General features: G+C 40.4%; 1 protein-coding gene across 3 annotated transcripts in view; it reads left to right on the forward strand.

The window, feature by feature from the left end:
* KIF24 (kinesin family member 24) overlaps positions 1 to 17141 on the forward strand; it is a 60353-nt gene that overhangs the window by 27180 nt on the left and 16032 nt on the right. For all 3 annotated transcript variants that reach the window (XM_081237832.1, XM_081237834.1, XM_081237833.1), the window contains exons 5-8: positions 3275 to 3490; positions 6525 to 6612; positions 13221 to 13342; positions 14173 to 14278. In XM_081237832.1, coding sequence (XP_081093958.1) covers positions 3275 to 3490; positions 6525 to 6612; positions 13221 to 13342; positions 14173 to 14278 — 532 coding nt within the window. The remainder of the gene's footprint in view (positions 1 to 3274; positions 3491 to 6524; positions 6613 to 13220; positions 13343 to 14172; positions 14279 to 17141) is intronic.

A 17141-nucleotide genomic window follows, 5' to 3' on the forward strand; every position in this document is an offset into this window, starting at 1 on the left:
GATTCAGTAGTTGTGGCACACGGGCTTCAGTAGTTGTGGCACACGGGCTTAGTTGCTCCACGGCATGTGGGATCTTCCAGGACCAGGGCTCGAACCCGTGTCCCCTGCATTGGCAGGCAGATTCTTAACCACTGCACCACCAGGGAAGCCCTACCACAATTTTTTTATCCATTCTCTTGTTAATGGACATTTGGGTTGTTGTTTCCAGTTTTAGAGAATCATGAATAAAGCTGTATGAACATTTTTATGCAAGTCTTTTTATGGACATCTTTTAATTTATCTCGAATAAAAACCTGTAAATGGAATTGCTGGGTCATTGGATAGGTGTATGTTTATAAGAAAGTGTCAAACAATTTTCCATGCATGGTTATATACTCCTAGAAGCAATGTATGAGAATTGCAGTTCTGCATCCTCACCATAGTTGATATTGTCAGTCTTTTTTATTTTAGCCAATTTAATGGAACTGTACCTCACTGTAGGTTTGGCTTTTTTTTAAAATATTTATTTATTTATTTTGTCTGTGCTGGGTCTTAGCTGCGGCATGCTGGATCTTCGTTGCAGCATGCAGGCTCTTAGTTGTGGCATGTGAAATCTAGTTCCCTGACTAGGGATCTAACCCGGGCCCCCAGCATTGGAAGTGCGGAGTCTTAACCACTGGGCCACCAGGGAATTTCCTCGTGTTTTTTAATTTTAATTTCCCCAGTGTCTAATGATACTGAGCATCTTTTCATGTACTTATTGGCCATTCAGATATCTTCATTTGCCTGTTTTTTGTGTTGTCTTTTTATTTTTTAAATAAATAAATAAATAAATAAATAAATTTATTTATTTATTCCTGTGTTGGGTCTTGGTTGCTGCTTGCGGGCTTTCTCTAGTTGCAGTGAGCGGGTGCTACTCTTTGATGTGGTGCACGGGATTGTCATTGTGGTGGCTTCTCTTTGTTGCACAGCACAGGCTCTAGGCATGTGGGCTTCAGTAGCTGTGGCACGTGGGCTCAGTAGTTGTGGCTCGCGGGCTCTAGAGCACAGTCTCAGTAGTTGTGGCACATGGGCTTAGTTGCTCTACAGCATATGGGATCTTCGTGGACCAGGGCTTGAACCTGTGTCCCCTGCATTGACAGGCGGATTCTTAACCACTGAGCCAACAGGGAAGTCCCTAATTTTTTTTTTAATTTTAATTTATTTTTGGCTGTGTTGCGTCTTCATTGCTGCCCGCTGGCTTTCTTTAGTTGCAGCGGGCGGGGGCTACTGTTTGTTGTAGTGCGCGGGCTTCTCATTGCAGTGGCTTCTCTTTTTATAGTGCATGGGCTCTAGGGCACACAAGCTTCAGTAGTTGTGGCTCGTGGGCTCTAAAGTGCAGGCTCAGTAGTTGTGGTACACGGGCTTAGTTGCTCTATGGCATGTGGGATCTTCCTGGACCAGGGATCAAACCCATGTCCCCTGCACTGGCAGGCGGATTCTTAACCACTGCGCCACCAGGGAAATCCCTGTGTTGTCTTTATTGTCGTTGTGTAGAAGTTACTTTTTTTTTTTCCATGAGCAGGTTAAACTGGAGTCTCTGGGGACTTCCCTGGTGGTCCAGTGGGTAAGACTCCACACTCGCAACGGCGGGGGCCTGGGTTCCATCCCTGATCGGGGAACTAGATCCTGCACACATACCGCAGCTAAGAGTTTGCATGCCGCAACTAAGAAGCCCGCATGCCACAACTAAGAAGTCCACATTGCTGCAACTAAGAAGTCTGCATGCCATAAGTAAAAGATCCCTCATGCCGCAACTAAGACCCCGTGCAGCCAAAATAAATTAATTAATTAAAATAAAGTTTTTTAAAAAGTGAAATCTCTTTCAGGTTCAATTCCTATGCACCAAATTTAGGGAGTGCTTTTTGAGAGAGCAAGTTTCTAAAATAAGTTAGAATGTTAAGACATTAATAAAAAGAGAATTGCAAGTTAGGTGAAATTATTAGGTTAGTCCTTGTAAAGTGTAATAAGAGCTTTCTTCATCTGTTGTTTTTTTTTTTAAAGTTCATCACGAAAATGTTCAGAAGATAAGGTGGATATTATTCTTTATTATTCTCATGTTCCTAGCTCTTCTTCAGTGTGTTCAAATTTTCCTCTTGTAATTCTTTTCCTTACTGTGTCTCTGCCAGTGTATTCAAGTGCCCACACTGCTGGGAGCCATGGTTTAAAACACAAGGAGTAACCGGTCTCTGCTTCTAAACAGCTTAAGTCTGATTAGCTCCCATCTCTTGATTCTCAGACTTCCATGGTTACTTTGCTCTTGTCATATCATTCTTTCTTTGGTTTCTATCTGGCTTCATGTCCTTTCTATGTATTCATCTCTCTGCCCACCTCCAGCCTCCCTCCCCTGTGTCCATACATAGAATTTTTTTCTTGCTGCAAGTAGCTACTTTTATCATTAATCCATGTGATTCCTGTTCAAGAGTCTGCAATAGCTACTTACTGCATAACATTATGTTCACTCTCTACTTAGTACTACATAGTACTAGGGCTACATAGTACATAGGACCTCACAGTACTCAAGTAATCTTGGCCTCATCTCCTCCTAAAACATACTTTGGCTGGCAGGTTGGCCTCCCAACTCTTCTGTCCATCTCTTATTTTGCAGTTTTTCACACTCATACAGGTTGTGTGTACATGCACGTATCCACATGCAAGAATAGTGACTCCCACTTAGAATCATAGGACATCAGGGCTAGAAGGGATCTTGGAAATCAAGTAGTCCAGTAATTTATCAATGAAAGTGAAAACTGAGGCCCTAAGATCTCTTTTCTGAGTCCTTCAAATATTTTACTTAAATTGATTTTACCTCTGTCTAAACTTCCTTAGTATTCATATGAGTGGTCACTACCATCCTGTTTATCATATGATCTTCTATTATTTATTGTATTTAATTCTCAATTACTTCTTTCACCAAACTTATCTTTCAGGATTAACACAATTTTTTTTTCTCTAGGATCCTCTAAAGCACCTAACATGAGGTCTTTGTTTCCTTATTTTCTAGAGTTGTCTTATGGTCTTACCAGTTCCATAAAAAATTCCTAGTAAAAAAAACTCACGTACTGCTTTGAGAATTTTTTTCCTCCTCCCTTGTTTTTATAATGTAAAGCCCTCTACTCCTTAAAGGGCTCTATATTTTCTAGCTGAATTTTGTCAAGGATTCTTTTTCCACCTGACTTTTGTCATTTAAAAATCTGTGTGTAGATTAGCATTTCTCTTAATATTTAAAAGTAAATACAAATGATTCTTCCCCCAGAGGCAACGCCACTTGCTTCGCATATGGACAGACAGGTGCCGGAAAGACCTATACCATGATAGGAACTCATCAGAACCCAGGACTGTATGCTCTGGCTGCTAAAGATATCTTCAGACAACTAGAAGGGTCCCAGCCAAGAAGGCACTGTTTTGTGTGGATCAGCTTCTATGAAATCTACTGTGGACAGCTTTATGACCTCCTAAATAGAAGAAAAAGGTATTGGATATGAGTAGGAAACTGTAAATCTGTTCTTTATTGTTTTAAGCCAGAGTCCCACTGAATCATGGGATTTAATGAGAGGCTTTGGTACACTAATGCCCTTTTGTGAAATGAGAGTCTCCTGAATCAGATGCATATTTTTTTCAAACTGCCAGTTCAGCTAGAGAAAAATATAAATTAGCCTTCCATTAGTATTTTTAAGTGATCAATAGGCTAATGCTCATCAAAAAACTATATCCCTTTTATTTTGGTCTGTGAAAAAGATTATAATTTCAGGAAGTCAGGAAAGCAACATATACTTAAATCCCTTCCTATTCTTTTGACCTATTATTACACTGGAAGAACTATAATGTTTCCCACTTCGTCTTGTTTTTCTTCTCAATAATCTTAGGATAAACTTAATGATAGTTTTCTGATATCGGTAAAAAGAAAAGAAAATCTTTTCTTCACATTAACTCTTATAAGGCTTAACCTATTGCCCTTGCAACATAATACAATACTTTGAAATGTATTCATTCGGTAACTGATTTTAAGTCCCTATTGTATTTTTCTGGCATAAAGTTTTGTTTAGGTTGAAACAGATGATTTTAACTGAGTAGGAGGCCACAAAGTTGTGGAGGTATCAACTGACTGGGAGAACAGGGAGGAGAGAGAGGGAACAGGGGAAGTGGAAGGATAAGAGGTTGTCAGGACAGAATTAACCAGACCTGAGACATGTTGGGAGCAGCCACACCAGGTGAACAGGAGTGAGTTGAGGCTGAGCATGGTAGAAGTCTGGGGAAACCAAATCCGTGAAAGAGACTAGCCCCCAGCAAAGATATCTAAGTCCCTACAGAGCTGTCCAAAAGGTCGTGCAAGTTTCATGTGCTCCAGGAAAGCACTGGAATGGGGAGTAGGGGTGGAGGAGCAGCTCCAGTTCATGGAGAGCGTTGATAGGGCGGCCCCCGTCATAGAGGGGCACTAGAGTATTGAGTAGCATAACTGGAGAAGTCACTGGAGTGGGCTTAGGCAGGCCACCATCCTATGGACTATTTCAACAAAAAAGGGACCTTCAGTATGCCCCAATTCAGAGAATGTACAGGTGTTGGGGGTTCAGTCATGACACAATTGCCAGATAAAGAAGGGTGCTACTTTGGGGTTGCTTTGGGGAAGACTTGCTTTTCTTTTCTACTCTCTCTGTGTTGGTTTTGAAGCCTCAAGTTAGCTCCATCACAGCTTCTCTTTCAAGCCTCAATATCCTTATTAGGAGCCCTTTCCAGTCAGAACTGGCCACTTCCTTTAAAGAACAGTTAGCATGAAAATAAAAGCCACTGTTGTGTGTGTGTGTATGTGTGTGTGTGTGTGTGTTTGCGCACACGCATTTTGTTTCTTTGTGTGAAGGGACAGTCAGGATATCCAGCTGTTTTTGAGTGCAGTTCTTTAATGAATGACCCCGATACACTGTCCTGTTATTTCTACATTCTTTAATTATAGCCAAGGGGATGGGAATCTGCTAACTCCTGGGTTTAAAGCTTCTCTAGGGCTCACTAGGGAATACCCACACTTATTCTGCAAGTGTCTTGAGCTGTGGGATTTGGGGTTTTTGTTTTTTTTTTTTATGTCTCTGGTTAATTGGCTAATATCTCTTTATTTCCTGCCTTTCTGAGACTTCTGAAATGTCCTGCTCCATTGATAATACTCTTTCTTGTTTGTTTAGAGCTGTTATGACTTATCCTGTTGTTTTTAAAATAAAATATATTTTCTATGAGAGGGGCTTTGTCAAAGGTAGATAGAAGTATATGTGCTCAGTCTACCTCCTAAACTAGAAACCAAAGTTTAAAGATCTTAAAATTAACTCTTTAAAGTAGAAGATAAGTTGTCTTTACCTTTGCATTAAAAGTGATGAAAATATACTTCTTGCTTCTATGATTTAAAAATACAGCAGTGCATTTTAGGCTATTCATTAGGAACTTTTCTGGGGCCTGGGAAGTATGTTCAGGAGTGATGTGAGGCTCTGAAAGCTGGATCCTTCTTTTATTCCAGAAGCCTAACTGTCCCAATAGACTTGTCTTCTGAGAGATCATGGGCATTGGTGAGGCCGTTTTCCTATCCTTCGGTAAAAATTTGGAAACTTGGGGTAAGGTTTAGATGGAGAAAAAAATTGTTTGAGAAACTCTTTTTTTGGCTGTGAAGTGAAATTCCATTTTTATTTTATTTTATTTTATTTTATTTGGCAATCAGTATCTTATTAAGGGAGAAGATAATCTTAGAGTCTTTGATAGATTCAATACATGCCCCTTGGTGGATCTGGTTCAGTGATAATGGTAAACCGTAACCATTCGTTTTGTTACACGCAGGCCTGAGGCTTTCAGGTGAAACACCAGCTCTTCCTTGCTTCCTTAGAAAATGTATCAGGACTCCTTATGTTGCAAGTATTTAGTAAAATAAGACCCCACCCTTACTGACTTATGCACTTAGGGAAGTCATTGGCTCGTATAACTAGAAAGCCTCGAGGATAGTCAAGCCTTACGGTCTTTTTACTCTAGCAGTTCAGTGATGTTATAAAGACCCAGTTTCTTTGCATCTCTCTGCTCTACCTTCCATGGTATTCGCATCATTCCAAAACTGTCTCTTTTGTGGATGTAGAATGGCTGCCACTGCTCCCAGGGCCACATGCTTTTACTTCTAGAGAGAAAAAGAGAGCACCTAACAACCAGAGACTAGGACTTTATTTTGATGGGACCAGCGAAGATCCCATATCCACTCCTGAACCAATCACTGTAGCCAGGAATACACCACCCACTGATTGGCATAGGTCTGGGTTAAACGCTCATTCTATTCATTGTAGCCAAAGATGCTGATTTGTTTAAAACAATCAGAGACTGCCTCTGAAGCCTGGGGCTGGAATCAGGAGGTGTGGGGGGTGGTGAGGAGAATGCATATCGATCCCACACAAACAGCAAAACTGCTACTTAATGGAGAGTGGTGGGTTGGGTTCTGGGGAGTCTGTTACTGAAGCTCTGCCAAACCAACCATGTTCTTGCATCCGCAGGCTCTTCGCAAGAGAAGATAGCAAGCGTGTGGTACAGATAGTGGGACTGCGGGAACTCCAGGTGGATAGTGTGGAGCTTCTCTTAGAGGTAATTCTTCCTCCTTTACTACCCCACTGTAGCAGCCTAAGTACCAGGGAAGACTTCATTTTGCTATCTCGCAAATATAATGGACTCAGGTTTAGGCAAAGGGCGATGACAAACATACCATTTCACATTTATAAAATATGAATCCTCCTCTGAGAAGTTGGCTCCTTTCTCTACAAGGTTGTTGTCTCAGTGCCTTGATAGTGGGAAGTAAGGCATGTGAGAGAGCCTAATGCAGGAGAGGATACTTTTGAGCCAGTTTCAAAAGCTGCTAATGTGTATTTTTATGGTAGTGGGCTCTGGTAAAGGCTGCTGGAGAGAAATATTCTATTTTCAATAAAAATTTTAATAGGTAATACCTTCACATGGATTCAAAATTCAGAAAGTACAATGGAAATATTCCTTCCATTCCCTTTTCCTGAGGCAACTAATATATTTTTTAGTTTTTTGTGTATCATTCCAAAGGTATTTTAAAATCTGCTTTTTTCACCCTTTTAAAATATATAATTTAGTGATTTTTTTTTTTAGTATTTTCAGAAAGTTGTACAGCCATCACCACTATCAAATTCCAGAACATTTTCATCACACCAAAATGAAACCCTGTACCATTAACAGTTACTCTTTATTTCCCCTGTGCCTGGTGCCTGACAACCACTGATTTCTATCTCTCTGGATTTACCTGTTCTGGCCATATCATATAAATGTAATCACACAATATGCAACCTTTTGTCTCTGCATTCTTTCACTTAGCATAATGTTTTCAGGGTTCATCCATGTTGTTGAATGTATCAGTACTTCATTCCTTTTTATGGCCGAATAATACTCTGTTGTACGTATATACCATATTTTATTCATCCGTCAGTTGATGGGCATGTGGGTTGTTTCAACCTTTCGGCTATTATGAATAATGTTGCTATGAACGTTCAGGTACAGGCTTTTGTGTGGATGTACGTTTTCAGTTTTCTTGAGTATATGCCTAGGAGTGGAATTGCTGAGTCACTTTTTGGGGAACTGCCAAACTGTTTTCCAAAGTGGCTGCACCATTTTATATTCCCACCAGCAATGTATGAAGATGGGTATTATTTTAAAAGCTCCCAAGGTGATTCTAACATGCAGCCATCATAGTCATGCTAGTATATCCAACAAGCCTGGCTAGAGTCAAAGGGAGAAGGCTCGAAGGACAGGCTGGGTACTTGACAATACCCACCTTTAGAACAGCTTCACAGTACATCCCTCCAGGGACTTGGGTGTGTGAAATGGCGAGGTGGCCCACCATTACTACGTGTCTTTTTCTAACAGTTTCTTTTTTGGGGACAAATAGGTAAATTTTGTTTAAGGGCTGGAACCTTGTATTTATGTGATTATCAGATTCCTGAATCCTGGTACCCAAAATCAAAGGATGGCACCTCAGTGTGGCTGCAAAGGCAGGCACAGAACAAAAGTGTGTGGGACATGTTGAAGGGCTCTTCTGAGGCTGTTGACCATTCTTAACCTGTCCAGAGCTCCCTCCACTGCAGAGTCCTGAGGAAATGGTTTCTTATACACCTATTCCCTGTGGTCCTCTTGCCCCTGCCTCCCCTAGTCGTTCCTTCATTTGGCTGGGAGTTTCAGGAGAGTTGGTCCTCATGACGCTGTTGTCCTTGGAAATTAGACCAATTGAATGGGAAAGGACCAAACACTAAAAGGAAGTCCCTTTTCCTTGGCTATGGGTCATAACTATGTTAGTGGGCAATCTGGTGTCAAATCACTCTCACCCTGGAAGAGTTTATGACACTCTTCTACCCTAAGGTGTGTTTTCTAAGACAAGCAGAAGTTTCTTGTTAGTGAACATATTGCCATTGATACCCTCAGTCTGTAATACATACGAGGTTGTACAAGAGGGAAGCCAGCTGAGATCAAGGTGGAAAGTTGATATAAATTATGCATATCTGACATGGTTACCCTCATAAACATTTACTCACTTGAAACAACAGCACTTGCTAACTCAGGTGTCACACTTTCACTGTCTCTCAGGTGTCACCATTCATGCTCACTCAGGTATCACCTATGTGTTTGCTCAAGTGTCACCCTCAGGTGTCATCTTCATGTATGTCACCATCGCAGATCACCCTCAGGCTCACTCAGGCATGGCTACTTGTTACCTGCCTGCACAACTGGCAGCTTCATTTTTCACACAGGATTGTCCTTCCTCCAAGAACTTTCTCCTTCCAGGTGTATTTTATTACCTGGTCTTACCAATGCAGGGACCAGGACTTCCCTGCCTTTACAGAGGACTTGCTAATATAACCAGATTTGGAATCAAGGTTTTGCTTGTCAGGCAAATGATGGACATTTTTTCCCTTGTAGAGTTTTTTGGGCTTTTAAGTCATTTCTACAGACATTTCATGTACTTATAGGTATCCATTCCTGAACTTCTAATAAATCTGCTTCGTGTTTTAACATTGCCTTGGCTGTAGTTGGTAGCAGAGGCCCACAGAGTAAGAGCTTCCCCTAGATAAGCCTCAGTTGTATGCCGGTGATAGAGACTTAGTCTATACACAGTGCCTATCCTACTGAAGTGCTCATAGCCTGTCTTTGGTATTTGTGCAGGAAGCTTAAAGTCTGGATGGAGCTGGGTCCCAGTGCCGTGTGTCCTTGAGCACATCCTTTACCTTTCTGAGCCCAAAATATGTGGATGTTAGGAGACGATTGGGTTGTGTGACAGAGAAGGAAATGAGATAATATACATATAATGCTTACTGTGATGCTAGTTAAATTTGTCATGTCTATTATTCTTATTAATAAGTCCCTGAATATTTCCCAGTGCCACAGAATTCCATAGTTGTCTCTACTTTCTATTGTATCAGGTCCCCATTTTACTACTCACATAACATGATTTGTCTAAAGCAGCGGTCCCCAACCTTTTTGGCACCAGGGACCGCTTTCATGGAAGACAGTTTTTCCATGGATGGGTGGGATGGGGGGTGGGGGCAGGATGGTTCAGGTGATAATGCACAATGTGAGTGATGGGGAGCGGCAGATGAAGCTTCGCTTCCTGCTGTGCAGATCCTAGTGCCCTGACCAAGGATCGAAGCCATGCCCCCTGCACTGGAAGCACGGAGTCTTAATCACTGGACCACCAGGGAAGTCCCTACATTGTTAAAAAGAAATAGTTTAAGTTTTGGAAGTTTACACAAAGATGTTAGTTCTTGGGGCTTCCCTTGTGGCACAGTGGTTAAGAATCCGCCTGCCAATGCAGGGGACACGGGTTCGATCCCTGACCCAGGAAGATCCTACATGCCGCGGAGCAACTAAGCCCGTGTGCCACAACTACTGAGCCTGCGCTCTAGAGCCCGTGAGCCAGAACTACTGAAGCCCGCGGCGCCTAGAGCCCTTGCTCCCCAACAAGAGAAGCCACCGCAGCGAGAAGCCCACGCACCACAACAAAGAGTAGCCCCCGCTCGCTGCAACTAGAGAAAGCCCGTGCCCAGCAATGAAGACCCAACGCAGCCAAAAATAAATAAATACATTAAAAAAAAAAGATGTTAGTTCTTTAGTATATTTTCTTTGATTAATATTTATTGAGACCATATGGTGTGCCAGGCGTAGTACTAAGTGCTTTACATACTACATATTATCTCTTTTAGTCCTCAAAAGTAACCTATGAAATTACGGTTTTATAGATAAGAAACTGAGGCCCTGAAAAGTTAAGTGATTTGTAAAAGTTCTCACAATGCAAAAGTTTAAACAACCGTATTGTCAGAGCTGGCATGTAAACCCAGACAGTCTAACTTCAGATTTCACTCTTAACTGCTACACTTGAGTTGTATATCATTTACAAAAGTCTATCTAATGATCTTCACAGACTGCCTCATTTTTACTCCTCAGAGCTCAGCTGCTTTATACCACAGTTTCTGAAAAACATGGTGATTGCAGACTGTTACTGAAGCTGAGGAAACTGGACCATGGACCAGAAATTCCTTCATGTCTTCTCTAAAAGGCATTTATTTAGTCAGGAAAAGTCACCTCAACATGTTAGACGCACTCACAGGTATCTAGTACATCATGGCACAATGAAAAACCAAGTATAAAACTCTATAATAGAACCTCAGAAGACAGTCTTTCTTGACTCCCCTGGGGATGAACCACAAGGTCACCCCTTGAGCTTCCTGTCAGTATCCACAGTTCCTGAGTAGGTATGGCCTTGAGGCCTCTCTGAGCTCTCATCAGATTCCAGCAGAAGTAGCATCATTGATTACATGTGGCAGAGGGTACCTGGCTTCTATCCCTAGCCTGACCATATTCTGCCTGTGTGACCTTGGATAAGCCACTTAACTTCTCTGTGATTGTTCCTTTATCCATCAAGCATATTGCTTACACAATTCACAAATGTAGGCATTTAAAAGATCTCCCCTGTCTCTTCATGGGGTTTGTAAAAGACATTATATATATATATATATATATATATATTTATATTTATATATATCAAAAGAGCTGTGAGACCCCTAAAACCCTGGGAGGAAATGCACTAGAATCTTGTTAACTCTGGGGTTATGGAAGGTATATATTTTCTTCTTTATATTTTTCCTGTATTTTCTAAGTTTTCCCCAGTAAGCATGTCTTTCTTTTCTAATGAAAAAGAAGTTTGATTAAAAAAAAGACTAATACAGGGCTTCCCTGGTGGCGCAGTGGTTGAGAGTCCGCCTGCCGATGCAGGGGACACGGGTTCGTGCCCCGGTCTGGGAGGATCCCACATGCCGCGGAGCGGCTGGGCCCGTGAGCCATGGCTGCTGGGCCTGCGCGTCCGGAGCCTGTGCTCTGCAAGGGGAGAGGCCACAACAGTGAGAGGCCCGCCTACCGCAAAAAAAAAAAAAAAAAAAAAAGACTAATACAAATCTAAAATAATCCCTCATCATTGCATTGTAATCTATGAAAGTATGAAATCAGAGTGATAGAGAGAGACCAGGATGAGGAAGTGCATTTAAACTAGATGTTTCATGGGAATTCTCTGGCGGTCCAGTGATTAGGACTTTGTGCCTTCACTGCAGTGGCCCCGGGTTCAATCCCTGGCCTGGGAACTAAGATCCGGCAAGCCTTGCAGCGAGGCATGGATGGATGGATGGTTAGATAGATAGATAGATAGATAGATAGATAGATAGATAGATAGGCAGACAAACTAGATGGTTCAGTCATAGATTTGGCCTTAAGTGACCTAGCCAGCATCCAGGTTTAGTTATCAGTGCTTTTTTTTTTGGTGGGGGGGACAGTTGCCACACTCAGTATAAGGGATTACTACTCTAATTCTTCTGATTTCTGATTAGCAGCAACATGCTATCCATGCAGTTGATAATCCAGTTTTGTAAATTAACAATTTCTGCTCTTTACAAAAGGATTCATCAGATAGTCCCTTTAAACTTTTAGCAAGCTATATACAAAATGAGTGCATTTAAAATTTGATTCTAAATTTGATTCTAAAATACAATTCTGAATCTCACTGATAATCTTTAGAGACATAACTATTGCTTAGGCCATGGAGGAATTTATTATTAGTTAGTTAATTTTTTTAAAAGTACCTACCCCTGTTTGTTAAGATATTTTATGGACTATTGTTGAAGGTTTGACTCTGTCAATTTTTGGACTCTTAATCTGGAAACTGTAGCTATGTTCAATATGATAAAAATTAAACTTCTGAGAGATTGAGAAAAAAATTAGATAGGACTTTCTTAGTCTAATTCACTGCAAAATAGATGAATTTGTCCTAAGTGCCCCACAGTGTAGTAGAAACTACATGGGCTTTGGAATCAGACATACTAGATGTGGAATTTGGTTCTGCCACAAAACAGCTGTTTGTGAGCACATCAACCTTTGAATTTATTCCTCAGCTGTAAATTGGGCATAATAATCATACTCACTTCACCTTAGGCTACTGTGAGGATTCTGTCAAATATTTTTAATGTTCTTCACCTTTTTGATTCTCAGTAATCAACACTCCCCCAAATCAGGGCAGGATATTCTTATATGGCTGTGTTTTCAGTGGCTTGAGGCCATTCCTGAGGCTTCACATCTTCTCCCCCATTTCTTTGTGGCCAGAGGGACCCAAGTTAGCCTTTACTCCCATTTGGAGGGGCAGTGGTCTCAAGGGAAATCATGGGCTTATGGCACTTGCGATAACTCATCACTTCCATGTTCCCACACATCAGTCCTGGTCTCCTTTATGACTGCATCGTGGTGGAACAGGTGGATGTGATCATTCATTCTGTGATGCACATTTCTGTCCTACTATGACAGATGGGTATGATGGGACCTTACTTTGGAGCCAAGTTATGCCCTGGGGACTTTAGTCAGGATAAATCCATCAAAGATATTAAAAAGAGGATATGAGATCAAGAAGTAAATTAGCTCTTGAGCTATTGAATGTTCTCCCCCAAGATTAGTATTCCACATTGTTTTCATTGCTCTTGGGTACTTATTCTGTATGATTTAGAGTTTAGGCAGCTTTCCTCATAGAGGGAAGGGACTGCAGTCTACTAACAAAGCTATATGTCTGGTCTCTACTGCTCTCAGCCAACTCTTAGGAGCCAGAGGGCTTTGTTTACTCCTTGCAGAAGTCACCCTGTGGATTTTATTTTCAGGTGATCTTGAAGGGCAGCAAGGAGCGCAGCACTGGGGCCACTGGAGTTAATGCAGACTCCTCCCGCTCTCATGCTATCATCCAAATTCAGATCAAAGATTCAGCCAAGAGGACATTTGGCAGGTGAGCGGGAAATACACAGGGAATTGCATTGTGTGCCTTTCCCTAATGTGACTTTGAAATATGTGTTGTCAACAACAGGACATCCTGCCACTGTGGAGTTCTTTATTTCAGGGATACACAGTAGAGTTATTAACTCTGAAATAAATCATTGTACTAAAGTGCCATCAGTTGATTAACCATGAAGTAATGACCTATTGTTGGTCAACCCTAAGTTATTAAAAGGGACATTGATTGCTTCTAACATGAAAAACAGTATCAGCAGAGGAGTAGTAGGAAATGCATCTCAGAGAGCTTACAGGCAAAAAAAAGAAAAAAGAAAGAAAGAAAATTAATCCATCCTTCCTGAAAGAAGCCATAAGACAACTGGGTACATTCATTGCCTCTCTGGTGCTATCTTAGCAAACTCTGCCACAATGATGGATGAACCTATCTCACCTCTGAGTAATGAGTCTTCTTTTTTTTTTTTTTTTTTTTTTGCAGGGAGAGGGGGTTTGCTGGAAAGCAGCCCATGGAAGTTTCTATTTAATTATCTAAGTGGTCACCTAAGTGATTTGCATTGTGGTCATTTAGCCTTATGGGAAGAATGTTTAATTAATTTCAGTCATACTTTCTCACAAATGATTAAAACCAACAGAAGGGTCTAAGTGAACAGTGCCAGCAGTAACTGACAGATTAGAATCTTGCAATACTTTTGGGAAGCTGACAGTAATATCTTTTACTTTCCTGAGGATGGGTCAGTGTTGATTTCTTCCTGGGGTCACAAAATGCTGGCTGATGTAAAAATAAACCAAAGCCCCAAATAAGTCATCCCTGCTGTGTCTTTTCTCTAGGATCTCTTTTATTGACTTGGCTGGCAGTGAAAGAGCAGCAGATGCCAGAGACTCAGATAGACAGACAAAGATGGAAGGTGCAGAAATAAACCAGAGTCTTCTGGCTGTAAGTTGTTCAAAACCTTTAATCTAAAAATCATTCTTGAGAGATTTTGCCCCTCTTTACATGAAGCCAAAGTAGGTGAGGGTGGGGTGGAATAAGGCAGTGGAATTCCAAGGTTGGAGACAGAGACGAAGGGTGCCCAGTCAGATTCTCGGCAGTTCTCGACAACTCTTCCTTCTCTCCCTGCCTTCTCTTCCTCTGGTCAATCCCTGACAATTAGGAACAGAGAAGTATTTCTGCAGTTGCTTGAATGGTTAACTTAGGTACACTTTCTCCCTCTCATCAAGTCTTAAAATTATTTTTTCAAACATATAATAGTAGAATAAATAGTATAATGGTCTCCCAAATACTTGTCCCCCAGCTTCAACATGCGAAAAGTCTAACCAACCCTTTCCTTCCCCTGGTTGAATTATTTTAAAACAAATCCTGTCATCATGTCATTTCTTCCACAAATATTTAATGATGTATTTCAGATATAAGGACTCTTATTTTTTACTATAACATAATACCATGCATACCTAAAGAAATAATTATTTAATGATACCTGTTATCCAGTAAGTGTTATAATTTTACCAGTTGTCCCGTAAATGTCATTTTACAGTTGATTTATTCAAATCAAAATACAAACAAGATCCTCGGATTGCTTTTGGTTGATATTCCTCTTTCATGCCATATCAGTTCTTCCCCCCTCTCTCTCTCTTTTTAATCTTAATGTATTTGTTGAAGAAAACTCAGTCACTTGACTTATGAGATTTCCCACATTCTGGATTAGGCTAACTGCATCCCATGTTGATGTTTAACATGGTACTCTATCCTCTATTTTCTATAAAGTGGTTAAGATTTATATTTGTGCTGTCCAAGATGGGAGCCACTAAGCCACATGTGGCTATTGGGTACTTGAAATGTGGCTAGTCTGAATTGAGATGTACTCTAAGTGTAAATTACACATTGAAAGCATGTAAGATATCATTAATGTTTTTTCATACTGATTACATGCCAAAATATTATTGGATGTGTCAGATTAACTAAAATATATAATTAAGATTATACATTTAATATAATATACAATTAAGATTATATGTTTAATATAATATATAATTTCATCTGGTTTTATTTCTTTTTATTTTTTTCCTCTCTTTTTTTTTATTGGGGTATAGTTGTCTTACAATGTTGTGTTAGTTGCTACTGTACAGCGAAATTAAGTAGAGTTCCCTGTGCTATACAGCAGGTTCTTATTAGTTCTCTATTTTATACATACTAGTTTTATTTCTTTTTAATATGGTTATATTTCTTTTTAATATGGCTATTATAATAAAATTACATATATGGTTTGTATTTGTGGCTCACATATTTTGATTGGGAAAATGCTGATCTAGAGGCTTGATCAGATTTAAGTTCTGTTCTTTTGGCAAGAATAATTCATGAGTAGTTCTTAGACTTTCTAAAGGAACACATCAGGAGGTCCAGAATGTCTGATAATCTCTTTTTGTGATTTTGAAGTGTTATCAGTCTAATTCCTCCATTACTATGTTTTCCGTCAACCTTTTTCACCTTATGGTTTTAGCAGCCGTCAATGAGCATTATTACCTTTATCCATTGCTTCATTAGGGATTCCAAAATGGTGATATTCTAATTCTAATATTCCTTCTGTATTTATTAACTGGAAAGAACTTTCCCCCAACTATCTGATTATCCTGAAATATAATTCATACAATGGAGGCAAGATAAATGCTTGATTTTTTGCCTCACTCACCAGTTTTCAGAATGAGTTGATGTCCTGGTAACCTAAACATGACCATGAGTTTGTTGTTGTTGTTATTTTTTTGTTTGTTTTCATATTTTTATAAACATTGTCATCTTTTTTTTTTCTTCTTTTTCTTCTTAAATTACACATTTTTGGCCAGTGGGAGTCTTTTCAAATATGTTCCTACTAGTCCCTGGCTTTCTGGTATGACAAGATGTTGTAGGCTCATCTTGTACATTTCTTTCCCCAGGCCTTGAATCAGCCATTTCTTCAACAAGCCTTGGTTTTAGAGGGAAATGGTATTTAGAGTCCATTTAGAGTGCTAGTGGTACTTACTACCACTGTTAGTCCTCGCTTCTAGGCCTTTTTGGTGGACAGAGCTTGGAAATAGGTTTTTTCTTTTTTTCTTTTGGCTGCATTGGGTTTTTGTCGCTGCGCGCGGCTTTCTCTAGTTGCGTCGAGCGGGGGCTACTACTCTTCGTTGCGCAGCTGGGCCTCTAGGCACGTGGGCTTTAGTACTTGTGGCTCGTGGGCTCCAGAGTGCAGGCTCAGCAACCGTGGTGCACGGGGTCAGCCGCTCCCTGGCATGTGGGATCCTCCCGGACCAGGGCTCGAACCCGTGTCCCCTGCATTGGCAGGCGGATTCCTAACCACTGTGCCACCAGGGAAGCCCTATATATATTTTTTTAAGGTAAAAATATATAGGGACTCGTACTAATAAATTAATTCAAAATTAAGACTGCAGGATTTTTGCTTAACTTTTTAAAATTTATATTTCTCTCCCTTTTCTCTTATGCTAAAATTCTTAGTTCCTAACAACATTAATATAATTTATTTGCTCTACTTCAGTATATATGTATACCCAAATCATGTTACTATTACTCATAATATGATTGCTGAATCCAGATTAAGATTTCTTTGCAGTTTTCCTTTTTACCCTTAAATGGTATCCCACTAGGGATGTAGAGTCATAATACTGTGTTGCAAAGTCACTTGAAATAATTCTTCTCTGTGTGTTTAAGCTTACGAATTTTGTATTGAGTTAAAGTTATAAAATAAGCCACATTCAGAAAAGTCTAGTGTTCAACCCTGTCCTCTCCATCCTGTTACCTCCCTCCCCTT

Source organism: Mesoplodon bidens (genome assembly GCF_964165515.1).
Source record: "Mesoplodon bidens genome assembly, chromosome: 6".
Classification (NCBI taxonomy): Eukaryota; Metazoa; Chordata; class Mammalia; order Artiodactyla; family Ziphiidae; genus Mesoplodon; species Mesoplodon bidens.